This window comes from Drosophila arizonae, chromosome X (genome assembly GCF_054131065.1).
Source record: "Drosophila arizonae isolate 15081-1271.41 chromosome X, UAZ_ARI_1.0, whole genome shotgun sequence".
Taxonomy (NCBI): Eukaryota; Metazoa; Arthropoda; class Insecta; order Diptera; family Drosophilidae; genus Drosophila; species Drosophila arizonae.
This window is the reverse complement of record NC_142927.1, coordinates 17,181,239-17,195,442: the sequence shown is the minus strand read 5'-3', so window position 1 is coordinate 17,195,442 and position 14,204 is coordinate 17,181,239. Positions and strand designations below refer to the sequence as shown.

At 38.1% G+C, this 14,204-nt stretch overlaps 1 protein-coding gene across 5 annotated transcripts in view; it reads left to right on the top strand.

The window, feature by feature from the left end:
- Positions 1-3,223: 3,223 nt before the first annotated feature.
- futsch (microtubule-associated protein futsch) overlaps positions 3,224-14,204 on the top strand; it is a 70,805-nt gene continuing 59,824 nt past the window's right edge. Inside the window, exons 1-2 of one of the 5 annotated variants that reach the window (XM_089474674.1) lie at positions 3,224-4,455; positions 11,445-13,213. In XM_089474674.1, the coding sequence (XP_089330800.1) occupies positions 12,652-13,213 (562 nt within the window). In that variant the 5' untranslated portion in view covers positions 3,224-4,455; positions 11,445-12,651. Of the gene's footprint in view, positions 4,456-5,428; positions 5,615-6,591; positions 7,381-11,444; positions 13,214-14,204 lie in introns of those variants that run through there. The other 4 variants (XM_089474675.1, XM_089474673.1, XM_089474672.1 and 1 more) reach the window with 4 other exon arrangements.

Sequence of the window (14,204 nt, the reverse complement as noted above, 5' to 3'; positions counted from 1 at the left end):
GTGGGCCCGGGCCGGGGCCGGCATCGGGGTCGGGTTCAGGTGTCGGGTGTCGGGTTCACGGTGAGTAAGGGTTGAACCGTAAGTGTATTGCGCACGCGATGCAGCCGCTAGAGATGGCAGCCAAGCAGAGCTTGCCTCCGTATACGGGGCATGTACTTAAGATCCATTAACTAACTGTATATCGAAGCTATAACTCTACATGCTAAATGCGATATCTATAGCTATATACTTTATGGCTCTAATGGATTGTTAGCTGGATATTAAATATTGCTGAAAGTTGATCTTAAATGCTGTTTAAGGGCTGTTAACAGTTTCTTTGTTTGATTGTAGTAGATTTATAGAGTTAAGAATATAACAAAAAAAAAAAAAAAAAAAAACAAAAAACAAAATAAAATTATATTACAATATGCTTTATTTAATCATTAATTATTTACATATAAATTTCAAAATACCCGCACAAATTTGAGAGATAAACTTATATAAATTTGGCTTTATTTAATTATATTAGTATATTAATAGCTGATAAAAAAACAACAACGGGTGCTCTTTGTTACCAATTTTGGATAGACATAAAAACCCAAAAGTTTCATTCGCTCATTTCAAGACGACATAAAAACATCCGATAAATAGAAATATATGTAAGCCCATATGTAAGTATATATTGCTCATGCCCATTAAAATGAATTAGCTCGAGAGGTCTTAGAAAATACCAAGCGAAGGCCTCTAACAAAGTTTTCTGATCCTGGACCTTCCGAATAGACAACAGAATATACTTACATATTAGCCTTTAGTTATTTATTTATTTATTTTTTTATATGTAATGCCGTATTTGAATGTAAATAAAACCTAAATCAACTACAATTTTTTTTTAATATTCACTTGTTTCATCATATTGAAGATCAAATTTATGAGAGAAATATATTATTAAAATTTTGTTAAAATTACTTAAGGTTCAATATTTTAATAAAAATGTGAAAGAGAAAAATAGATTTAAAATTAATTTATTAACTTAAAACCATTTATCTAAAATTTCAAAGTTTTCAGTCTATAAAATGTTTTAGTCCTAAATTAAAAAATTTTTATTTAAAAAACCTACAAAAAAAAACCAACATTTTTTATGGTGTAATATTTGTTTGTTTAAGTAAAGTGAATATATGTTATGGATAGCTTAGCTATGGTCCGACATCGCGACTGAGGACTGCGGGCAGCTGCTGTTGCTTTTGTTGTTGTTGTTGTTGTTGCTGTTGCATCAGTCCGAGTGCCGTTTTATTTGTGTGTTTTTTGGGGTCGCTTTTGTATTTATTACATTTCAATATTTGGCATGTTGTTCGTGGTTCGTGTCACAAACTTTTGAAATTAGGCAGCCAGCAGGGGAAGAGAGAAGGAGAGAGATAGAGAGAGGGGGCGACTGGGAGAGAGCAGGAAGCAACTAAGTGAAAAGCCGGGCTAACGGCATTTTCTTGGCTTGCATAGCCGGCGCCGCTAAGTATGCAACGCCGTTTCGTGTTAAGTCATAATTAAATGAAATTCAACTGTGTTTTTAGCTCCATGCACGAGAGCAAGATAGATATATGCAGCTATGTAGCGGTTTTAGTTCTGCGTGCCGTTGCTGCATTTGTAAGAATTTTTTTTTTCTGACTGCCCTTCAGTAAAGCTATTGACTCCCAACCTAAAGAGGGGAGTGTCAAGAACAGCAACTGAGCTGAAAGAAAGAGAGAAAAGGGAAAGAGATAGCAACAGCAATGACAGAAACAATATCAATGAGTGTAACTATGTAACTATGCATGACGGGCATCCAATAAATGTTAAAAGTCAAATTATAGTAGCATTGATTGGATTAGTAGGGGCGTGGCTCCGCATTTGTGCACCGGTTCACATCATGACAGTTCCGTCAGGTCTCCCTTGGTTAAACAGGAGCTTAGCTGTAGTTTATTTTCCATTACAGAAAGTTGATTTGAGTTGCTGTGCAGTCAGACAATAAATACAGAAAATCAATTGAATAGAAGGTCTTTCATATTATTTACAGTTTATACTTATAGAATATATGTATATCTATAGCTTAGTATTTTAGCAATGAAAATTATAGATCAAGCAGGTTGACTTATTATTCAAATTTGTATTCCTTTATGTATATATTCTTACATCTTTGGCTTTTAAATATATTGTTCTCTCTTTCTCTCTTCATCTTCAATCTCTTTTTTTTCCAATTCTTTTTCATCTTCTCTCAATGTGCTATTTTTGTTTTCCTTTCTATGTGTCTTTCATTCCTCTTTTATTTTCTATCTTTACCACATTCTCTTAATCCTTTTTCGTCTTATTTTGTCTTCTGCTCATTTCTTCCCTTAATCTGATGCTCTCTTCCTAAATCTCCTCCTTCTCTTCTCCCTCTTCCTACCTTCTTTTATCGCTTCTCTTTGCTATCATTTTCTCACTTTCTATTTTCTCTGTTCCTCTCTCTCTTTCTGTGTTGTTATCCGTTTTTGCTGTCATTCTCTGTCCGCTTCTCCTTGTCTCTTGCAGAGAGAGAGAGAGAGATCTCTGTCTCTCTCTTTGTTTGTGTCAGCTATTCTTTGTTATTTTCGGTCTCTCTCATTCTTTCATCTATCTATCTATCTATCTATCTATCTATCTATCTATCTATCTCTATCTCTCTCTCCTTCTCTTTATTTCTTCCTTAGTCTATTTCTTTCCAATCTTCTCCATTTCCTTATTTCTCTCCCTTTTTGCCTGTTTTCCTACCTTTACGTGTTCCTGATTCCCCCTCTCTCACTTTCACTCCACTCCTCTCTCTCTTTCTCTCTCTCGCTCTCTCTCTTTCTCTCCAACTTTCCCTCTCTCTCTCTGTCTGTGCCTCTCTCTCTGTCGTGCAACTTGTTTTCGACGTTCGGTCTGCCACAGCCGGCAACTATCGTGGCTCAACGTGATTATTATCGTAATCATTGTGTGGCTTCTGTGTGCGTGTGTGTGGTACGTGATAATGAGGTTGTTTATCGTGGGCCGTGGCTGAGGAACAGCTGTTCGTCGTCGCCTGCTGGATGCTGTCGGCTCCGGCAGAGCTTTGCAGTCGCTGCGAGCAGCTGTTGTTGTTGCTGCCGCTGCTGGCACTCGATTGGGGCGCCTGCGCCACTGGAAGCGGCTAAAGGTTTGTCACATGTTTTTGGCCACCTAGAAAACATCGCATGTTGCTTCCAATGTGCCACAAAAGGCAAAAGGCAAAGCAGCAGCAACAACTGCCGCGAATTGGAAATGTAAGCGACATTGCAGTCGTGCGGCCGAGCAGCGAGCAGCGAGCAGAGCAAAGCAGAGACAGTTAGCCAGCCAGCCAGCTAGTCAGCCAGCCAGTTCGTCTGTCAGTCAGTCAGCCAGTCAGTTTGTCAGAGTCGAGAGTAAGAAATTTGTGCAACTGCCAAAAAGTTTAAATGTTCAATTGTTTAAAACATTTGCCAAGTGCTCCGCGTGCTCGCCCCACAAACTTGTGGCAATCAATCAATTAGCCCCAGACCCAGCAGCTGCCTAGGGGGCAGCCAAGCAATCCAAAAGCCAAGTCAATCTATCCCAATCTGCTCCAGACGACGCAGCAGCAGCAGCAAGTAAACTAATAATAACAACAACTACAACTACAACTACAACAGCAACAGCAACACCAACAGCAATAACAAAAAATTAGTATAAAAAAATCAATATCCGTCTAAAGTTTATTTCGGCTTAGCTCAAACGGAACTAGAAGTTTAACAACAGCAAGTGGAACAACAGCAACAACAACAACAACAACAACAACAACCACAACAACAGTAGCAACATAAATAATTACACTGAGAGCAACGATTAGTTAACTTAAATTGATCCGCGCCTAAAAGTCCACAAAAAATCGCAAAACAAAATTAAATTCTGATTAAAAGTTACTAACAAATATCAATAAATATACATACATATATAAATCATAGCCCCAATTAATCATAGAACTGTTTTTAAAATTTAAGCAACTTGCATTAAATTAAAAAAAAAAAAACTGGCCAAACTATATTCAATTTAAAAATAATAATTAATTTATATCAGCGCTTTTTGCTAAACTGCATTCGCTTACGCAATATATTCCACACAAAATAAAAAAAAAAAAAAATTTACAGTTGAAAACAAAAAGTAAAAAGTAAAAAAATACGCCTATTAAGTTTGTTGAACTAAATAAAAATATATAAGTCCATTTTGTGCTAAGCTTAAGAGAAAAAAAGTTTACACGCCAAAATTAATTTTGAGAGAAGCTTTAACAATAAACAAATAAATAAATTACAAATTTAAATTAGTATGCAAATTAATTATTATTAAAATTAATCATTATAAATGCTGAACTGAACAAATAAATTAAAGTTGCTCCATCCATAGTGCAAAGTGAAGTTAAATAAAAAATTATATACTATAAAAATTTTTTTTTTGATTCAAAAATATCACATTTCAAAGGTTAGTAAAAAACGAGTAATAAATTTATTATTTATAAATATACAAAATTACTATAAATTAAAATTTTAATAAAATTTTTAATAATAATACTTATTATTTTATTATTTTTGTTAAGCTGTATCGTTTTATTTTATTTTATTTTTTCTATAAATTCTTCAAAATATTGATTGATTATTATAAATGGAATAGATTTCACAGATCATAGATCAATATTGAAGTCTGTCAAATAGATAGTTAGTTGAACTGTGGGAAGAGAGAGAGAGAGAGAGAGAGAGACACAGAGACAGAGAGAGGGAGAGATGGATATTTATGATGCATTTTGCATATTTGCTATTTGCTATTTGCATTCCAAGACAAATCGCTCTTGACAGCGGCAAGCTGTTGGACACGTTCAATTCAAAACTCAACGGTTGATTGGGCGCACAGCTGAGCGAGGCACACACACATGCACACGCACACACAGCTAGACCGAGTCAGAGCCTACAGCAGAGAGCGCGGCCCAGCTGTTTGTGTGCGAAGAGAGTGCGTCGCCTGCTGAGTGAGAACAGCCGGCAAGCGCCAAAGCAACGGTAAAATCAATATTTACTTTGCTGGCAGCTGTTTGCAGCTGTATTGGTACGTATGGGTGTGTGTGTGCGTGTGCTGCTGAATCAGATGGCTCGCCTTCCAGTCATTTTCACAGTCACAGTTTTAATGCTGCGTTGTATCGACTTGATTTGAGTTTAGTCATTGAAATTAATCATTAGTTCTATTTGGATAGTTTGCTACTTTATAATGTAGACTGATCCTGGGTCTAGCCCAGTGCCCAGTGGACTGTCATTCAACTTTGGCATTTGCTGCGACTGGAAGTTGCGTAATTTCATTAGCGTTGCCCAATCGAATATCATGCACATCGACTTCCAGTCGGTCGGCGTTTAGCGGCATTTTTCTTCCACGTATATTTTTTTGTTTTTGTTTTTCTTGTTTTTTTTTGTTTTTGGCTCTGACACGAGGACGCGGCGTCGTTAACGAGATATCGTCGTCGACTGCTGCTGCTGCTGCTATGTATATCCGCCGTACTGTCCGGCAATTCGTGGTCAGCGTCTCAGTTGTTATCCGAGTGTCTTGTGCATTATATGAGTAACAATTCATAGTCCGTCACACTTCTAAAACAAAGCACGTAAATATATACATATATAAACTGCGTGAATCTCTAAACAGAATAATATATGTTAATTATATACAATCGTTATAATAGCATAGATATATGCATAATTTATAAATATATTAGAGTAATAGAAATATGTGTGCTTGGCGCTTTTTAAAAATATTTTGTGATTTTTTTTTATGTTTCAAATAAAAAAAAAAAAAATTGTGTTGTTATGGAGAATTTGTATATGAATATAAAAAATATTTATGGATATACAAATATACAAACAAATATTGTTTTAATTGATTATTAGCCGTCGATAAGATAACAAAATGTCTGTGTTATTAATCAGTAATATATTTAGATGAGCTTTTTATGGTCTAATGATCCAACAGTATATCATAAGCTAATTTTAACTGTTTGGGTTTGAAGACCAAAGCACATAAAATCAGCTTATATATCGTACGACTTACGATATATACGATATACAATATACGGTAAACGATATACGATAAAGAGACTATACGAGATACGATATACAATGTAGAATATACGATATGCACTATGTGATATACGATATACGAATATGATATTCCCATACCTCACCCTATCGTTTTTTTAAGCTCAATGATCACAAATGCTGTGAAAGCTAAAGATTTAATACGTCGACTTTTTTTTCATAGATTTTACTATAGTATCCATTCATTGAATCTTGCTATAATTTCTTGATTGGTAGTAAAAAAAATTTCTCAAATCAACAAATTTTTATTTTAACTTAAATTTTTGTTTTATTTGCTAAATCGCATCATGTTGAGTCTGACGGAAGAAAACTCCAAAACTTTAACTAGATTTAAAGTAGGCAATAGAGTTGCTCGTATACGCTATTTGCATGGGTTAAAGTGCGAGAAGGGAGGCGAGAGCAGAGAGCAGGGTGCAGGCAGTTGGTCTGTAGGGGGAGTCTTGCCTACTCTATTCAGCGAGGAGTCGAGTACTTAATGCGCCAACTCCAAAATGCCAAGGCGGCATATCGACAAAATCGACGACGGCGGCGCCAACGAGAATGACTGGCAAAATGTTAGCCGGCGTGGAACGGTTGGGCGGGCGGGCCATGGCGCCAGTAACGAGACGAGAGCAAACGAAACAGAACGAAATGAAACGACTGGGAAACGACTGGGAAACGAGCCAGATACGAATCGAAACGAATTGGAAGCAACGAGTGAGGCTCGTTTAGCCGGCAGCACGAATCGCAAGGACGAGGACGAGCCCTCCTCGGCCCAGCTGAGCCGACAACAACAACAGCAACAATAACAGCGGCAGTGGCAGCAGCAGCAACGGCAGCAACAGCGACAAACAACAGTTATAAAAGCTTTGGCAGCGCCGCACGCAGACGCAGGCTGGAATAGTTCCAATAACGGCAAATAAGCCACAGTCACAGCAACAGCAACAACAACAACAAACGCTGAAGTTGCCGTGCAGCCCCAAAATCGGCGACGAGCAGACGCCGCTGCTTCGCGTCGCAGCCGCAGCCGCAGTCGCAGTCGCCGCTTGTTTCGCTGCCCAAACGCCGACGCCGCTTCGTTGTGCGAGTTGTTCCGGCCAAAGAATCAGTCGTCGTCGAGCTTTCAAAACGTTTGCAGCAAACGAAACAAAAAAAAAAAAGAAAAAAAAAATACAAACGTACTCAAATTGTAGCAGCAGCTAAAGAAGAAGTCGCAATAACAGCAATAGCAACCAGCAGCAGCAGCAGCAGCAGCAACAGCAGCAGCCGCAGCCGCAGCAGCAATAGCAGCTACAAAGTAAATTCAGTTCGAATTCGCAGAAGTTTAACAAAAAACTTCAATATTTTTTTAAGAATTTTTTTTCGACCTGCAATTGATTACTGCAATTAAAGTGACAAATTTTTGTTTAGTGTATGCATGTGTGAGTAAGTGTGTGTGTCTGTGTGCGTGCCTCAAGTTGCTTTTGGTGCAACATCGCAGTTGCGGCCTGGTTGGAGGTTTTCTTGTGGCTTCCTTGCGGTGATATCATATAACAAATTGCCACAGTTCTCTGTGGCTAGCAACTACAACACGTGCTGGCTGCTTTCTGAGTGTGTGTGTGTGTGTGTGTGTGTGTGCGCGTGAGAGAGTGTGTATGGCTGTGTATGTGTGTGTGTGTGTGACCTATTGATTCTACAACTTCCTTTGCAGTTGTGTAGCTCAGTGCAGTTCCGTTTTATAGCGGCTTCGGTTGCAACTTCTTTTCAGTGCCCCAGTTGCATGGAAATTCTTGAACGTTGCAAGTGTCTAAACTGTTTTTTTTTTTGTGTATTTCTTTTTCTTTATTATTTTTTTTTTTGCTGTTCTCTTTGAAGTGATTGTTGCACTTATTTGGCTAATCATCGAGCCAATCAATTCTTGATTGAAAACTGAGCTGCAGCATTGCGTGACTCGATTGAAAGCCGAAAATATACATATATGAAAATTGATTTAATATGAGAGCGAAATATCGAGCTCAAGCTTGGCTTTAAGCTGTGAAACTGACAAATATATGTACCACATCATATCTGAAACTCTCAGTGGGATCAAATCAAATTTTGAGCTAAATTACTAAAATTGATAAACGTTTGCTTGAAAAAATATATTAAAATTGATTCAATATGAGTGCAGACAGTTAGCCAGACTTAGCTTTATGCTGTGGAACTTTGGGGCTTCCAGCTGAAATATTATATAGTATCATATATTATATAATATTTAATGTTATTTTGAGGATCAACTCAAGCTAGATAGCTACATAAAAAATGAATTATTGACCAAATCAAAAACTAAGCAGAAATTATTGTAAAATATAATTTAAAAAAATAATTATTTGTTGAATTTTTATTTCTTAACGCAAACCCATATGTCAATATTAAAATATACGAACAAGAAGAAGAAGGAGAAATATAAAATGAAAGTAGATAATCAATGATCAATGCGCATTGGCGAATATTTGCTCTGCTGAGTGTCTGCCATAGTCAGGCTATACTGTATAACAGTATTAGTCTAAAGATCTTTTAAACAAAATCAAATTTTCTAGTAATTGTTAATTAAATCTAGTACAAGATTTTATCAGTACAAGCTCAAGTTTAAAACTAATGCAGACAGAGAAAGAGATTAAGATAGAGAGTGAGTGAGGGAAAGAGAAACTTACTTACATTCTTCACTTCCTTCACCTGATCCTTCCTCTTCTAAAAGCAACAAAGTTACTCAGATTAAAGGTAAAATTGTAAAAAGACCCAAAAGAATTCCAAAGCTGGCAAACTAAAAATAAAAATAAAAAAAAGTTGCAAACTAAAAGTTGTTGGAGATTCGCACTTTGGGACACTTTTCGCTTTTGTTAGAGAAAAGTTGAAATTAGCACGGCAAAGAGCGTCCATTTATGGCGTTAGATATTTTGTTTCACAACAAGCCAGAGCTGCAAGCTATTCAAATTTCCTTAGAGTTCAAAAATAATATAATGCAAAACAAAACTAGCTTAATTTCAGTTAAAAGAATAATAAATTCATACATTCAAATTTGGCTTTGAATTCGGAATGAATTTAAATCAAAGTAAATATATTTAGATATCTTCAAAGTGCTCTCATGTAAGGCAATATCATTTAATTTAGAATCTTGATTAGAAAACGAGAGAAGAAAAATTGATAGAAATTTTCCATGGAAAGCGGAAAATGCTTCCTTAGTGCGAGCACGGCTGCACTTGACTTTAGCAACTGCAGATTTTGGTGGCAGATGCCGCTAAAATGTGACCAAAAATAGCAAAAACTCATTAATCAAATTCAAGGCGTGGCCAAGACCAAGAGCAAGAGCAAGACCCCTCAAAGAGCTATAGCCCTATGCGAAATGGGAAATGTGAAATGCTAAATGTAAAATACAAAATATGGCAATGCGTTTTCCCAGCACTCACAACTGACAACTTGGGCATATACCTCATAAGTGTGAATGTGTATGTGTGTGTGAGTGTGTATGTGGCGCTGTATGTGGGGAGATACAATAAATGTGGCTGCATTTGCCGGCGACTGGCTGGGTGAATCATCGGCCGACGCCGCCACCAACACGGCACGAAGCAATGCCAATGGAGACACTGGCAACACCAGCAGCAGCAACAGAAACAACAACAGCAACAGCAACAAATTGAAAGGCAGCGTCAGCGGAGCGCAACGCCTGTGGCAGGGGAGAGGGCGCATTGGGCACGTAGACCAGGCACGCGACCAAGTCCAAGTCGCAAGGAGGCAACAACAACAGCAACAGCAAGAGCAACAACAACAACAACAACAACAGCAGCAACAGCAACAACAACAACAGCAGCAGGATTCCAACAACTGCGCGACAAAAATATCAAAAGGAGTTGTTCAGCTAGTTGTTGTTGTTGTTGTTGCTGCTCTTGTTGTTTTGTTGTTGTCTTCTCTTTTTATTATGACTGTTGCCGGTGTTGTTGTTGTTGCTGTCGCTGCTTTTTATAGTTTTCACATTCAGTCAGGCAACGCCAGCGCCTGATGACGTCGTTGTCGTTGCTGCTGCTGTTGTTGTTGTTGTTGTTGTCGTTACCATGGCACGATGACGACATCTTTTTGGGGGTATGTGCGAGCGTGTGTGTGTGTGTTGCTGTTGTTGTTCTAGTTGTTGTTGCATATGTGCAACAACACGGCCAAAGTTCAATGCATTTATATGCGGAGCCTGTCTATGGCTTTTTATAGCTCCTTGCCTGGTTAGCCGATGTCTGGGCCACAGATCGGCCCAGCAAAATACATATATACAAATATATATATATATATATATATATATGCATGCATGTATATGCATGTCCAGCTCTCTGAGCTGTCATAAGTGCAACGACTGTTGGCGAGTGCTGACAGAGCCAACAACAACAATGCAAGCACGTTGAAGAGCTACAAAAATGTTGTGCTGCTCAGCCACTCCAGTTGATTGCAATTAAATGAAAGTCATATTTGAGAATGACAGCAGAATGACCAAGTTATAAACCAGCTGTAACTATTAAAAAAAGAGGAAGAATTTAGAATGTACATACTTCTCTTTTTGTGCACTATTTCGAATAGAACTTTCTAAGCAGCAAGTGCTAAGCCTGGAGACGCATTTCTATTTGAGTGCATTATGAATGTGGACGAGCTCGCATGTTAGAGCACTCTTCACTCTCCAATCTCCACTCTCCACTCTCCACATAATGCACTCCATTCTATCTCGCAAATTAGCGGAATATTATCACTTCGAAAGCGAAATCAGCGGCGATCGTTCGTGGTTTACTTCTGCTCTCAGAGAGAAGACGAAGTAACGCGCTGCAAATTCAACTAGACGCAATAGAGTTGCTTAGACATTAGAAAGTAGTTCAAGTATTCCGAAAAGAATTTCTTTTTTTTCGATCTTGTGAGGTTTTCAATGTCGTCCTATTATCTTTTGTATATTTGATTTATGAGATATATGTATATATGATATTATAAACGAAATTGTTCATGAATTTATGCGATATGTAATACATTATATACATTAAATATTATATAAAAAATTCCCCAAGAAAATGTTATAGGAATTGCTCTAAAAGTTCCTTTCATTTATTTGTATTTTATTTTTAAGCTAAGGCCATATATTTTAAAATTTATTAAAAAAACTGTAAAGTATGAAACTTTATATCTATATATAAATTTTTTGTATACAAAACATATTTTTTTTTTTTTTTATATATATCAATATAATTATATTAATTTATATAAATATATAAAAGTTATTGATAATCTATTCTTAAATTTTTTTTTATTTTAATATATAATATACAAATATTTCTGTTTATTTATATTTTAAATACTTTCAATTTTTCTTACTTCTTGCAGATTGAAAAATATATAATCAACAGCAAACGAAGAAAGCTAAATTAAAATTAAAAAAAAAAAAACATTACCAAAGAGAAAAACAAACAAAAGAAAGACATTCAAAAAGCAAAAAAAAAAGTATATATACGAATATCTGGACGCAACTCAAGCAAAAATAAATACAAGAAAATAAAAAAAAAAACAAAAAACGAATATTTGCATGTTAAAAACATTCGCATACAAACACACACACACTTACATAAACACATAAAAAGAAAAACACAAATGAACAATTATTAAATTAATTATTTAAAAAAAAAAATACTAAAAGAGCATTGCTACAAGTAAAAGCTAGTCCAAATCTACAGTAAAAAAGAAAAAATTATATTTAATTGAAGATAAAAAAAACAAAAATAAAAAATCAACACGCCAATTGCCGCAAATTTACTCCAAACTAAAAACAAAAAATAATTTACGAAAATTCCCAAAAAGTCAAAATAAAAAGAAAATCTACGTAATTTAATTTAAAGAAAAAAAATTAAACACAGCTTCAACGTGTGCACAATAAATAAAAAGGAAAAAACTAAACTAAATAACGTAAAATACAAATATTTAATTTCAAATATTAAAAAAAAAAAAAAAACTACACACCTACACAAACTAAATTCCAATTAAGCAAAAATTTGCAGAGACAAGAGAGAGAGAGAAAAATATAAATAAATAAAAACAAAACCAAAATCAAGTGAAGAACTCATTAAAAAAAGCGCCCAAGTCACGGCCAGCAAACAAAAAGTGCAACAACAAACAAAACAACAACCAACAAGCAGCGTGTGAAGTGAAGCAGCAAACGCTGCCACGCCCTCGTTAGCCGCCCGCCCATTTGGCAAAGCAGTCAAGACTGAGCATCGGCCGTTTTACCGGACAGCAAAATTTCCAAGAAATTTGACGTGCCCGTAACGCCGCGCAAGACAGAGAGAGACAGAGACAGCTAAAAACACGCACGTATTCTGATTGTGAGTGTGTGTGTGTGTTACAGAAAGAAAGAGAGTGATAGAGAGAGAGAGAGAGAGAGAGAGAGAGAGGTAGAGAGCGAGAGAGAGAGACAACAAGTACGGCAGAGTTTAAAAAACTCGGCAAGCGCTAAGCGATACGATTTTTTTTTCAAGTGTACGTCTAGGAATTTTTTTTGTGTGCCCGTGAGTCTGTGAGAGCAACAGCAACAACTGTGATGGGAGATCGGCCAAAAGCGACAGCAACAACAACTACAACTAATACTACAACAACAACAACTAGCGCAGCAGCCGCCGCAATGGCAGCAACCGCTCCGGAAGACCCAGCCCAAGCCAACGGGACTGGCCAGGGCAGCGGCAACGGCAACGGCAATGGCAACGGTAACGGGAATGGCAATGGCCATGGGAATGGCAACGGCACTGGAGGCAACGGGACGCCCCAGGAGCCCGGCCAGGCCCAGGTGTCGACGGTCAAGCTGCCAACGCCCAGCCATGTGGACGGGGATGCGGATGGCGGAGCAGCAGCTGGTCCCAGCGCTGCTGCTGGCGAGGCTGTCGACGATGCGGCCACTGATGCGGGCGCCAGCTCATTGCCGCCGTCGGAAATTGGCGGTCGTCCGCCGTTGGACACCGCCTGCTCGGATGGCGGTGGCGCCTCGAGTCTGGCCGGCGGCATCGTTGGGCCGCCCAGCCCGCTAACCGGCTGCTATTTGCTGATTGTGATGGGCGAGCCGCACTCCGAGGAGCACAAGGACAACATCTTGCAGCATTTGCTCAAGGGTAAGTGCCAACACCCCATTCGAAACTACATCCAAGCCATCGACCTGATGCTGATGATACTGCTCCACGTCGAGCTCATCAGCATAAATTATTCGCATTGCTCGCATAGAAAGTTTGCATATGCAAATGAGTCAGCCAGCCGAGTGGCTGGCGTTACGGCTGAGCAAATGGCGTCGCGTGCCAGTCCATTCCATTCCAATCCAAGCCAATTCAATCCAATCCAATTCAATCCAATCCATGTTCAAATACCAATTGCAATCCAATTCGAATCCAATGCCGGCCACTCCACCCACTGTGAGTTGCCCATTTTCACACTTTGCTGGCTGCCGACACGCCGTCTAATTAGCTGCCCACTGTGTCTGCCCCAGCCCCTGCACCCGCTCCCCTGCTCGATGCTACATGCCCCATGCCCCATGCCGCAGCGACGACTGCTCGGCTGGAGAAGCCACTGATCAGTTTTCATAGTCAATGGGCAGGCCGTGGTTTAGCTTTAGTCTTTACTTTGCGCCTTCTCTTTCTTCTTGCTGCTTTTTTTTTTCTCATTCTTACTTAGTTTTATTTATTATTCATTTTTCATTTACCGCTGATTCTAAGCCAGCCGTTTTCTTGCTCATTTTCACTTGCCGTCGACGACTGACACAGTTTTCCGCCTTGCACATAATTATCTTGAGTGCTGTCGATGCAAAGTGGGCGTGGCGGGGCGCTGGTGGGGCGTGCCACTGATTGCCACTAAAATGCGGCACAAGAAAATATTAAAAACATTTTTTTAATACACTTCGCACTCTACAGAACCGCCCGAGTGAATTCTAAGTAAAGATATTTTGCTTTTGTTGTTGTTGAGATCTGTATTAAATATTAGAGATGTTTTGCTATTTATAAGATTTAAAGTGATTTTATAGTATATAGAATTGCAGTAAGCAGAGATATTGAGTCCAATTTAAATTGGACTTGACTCTCCAATTGCAGCTAGAATAACTGATAAAGTAACTCT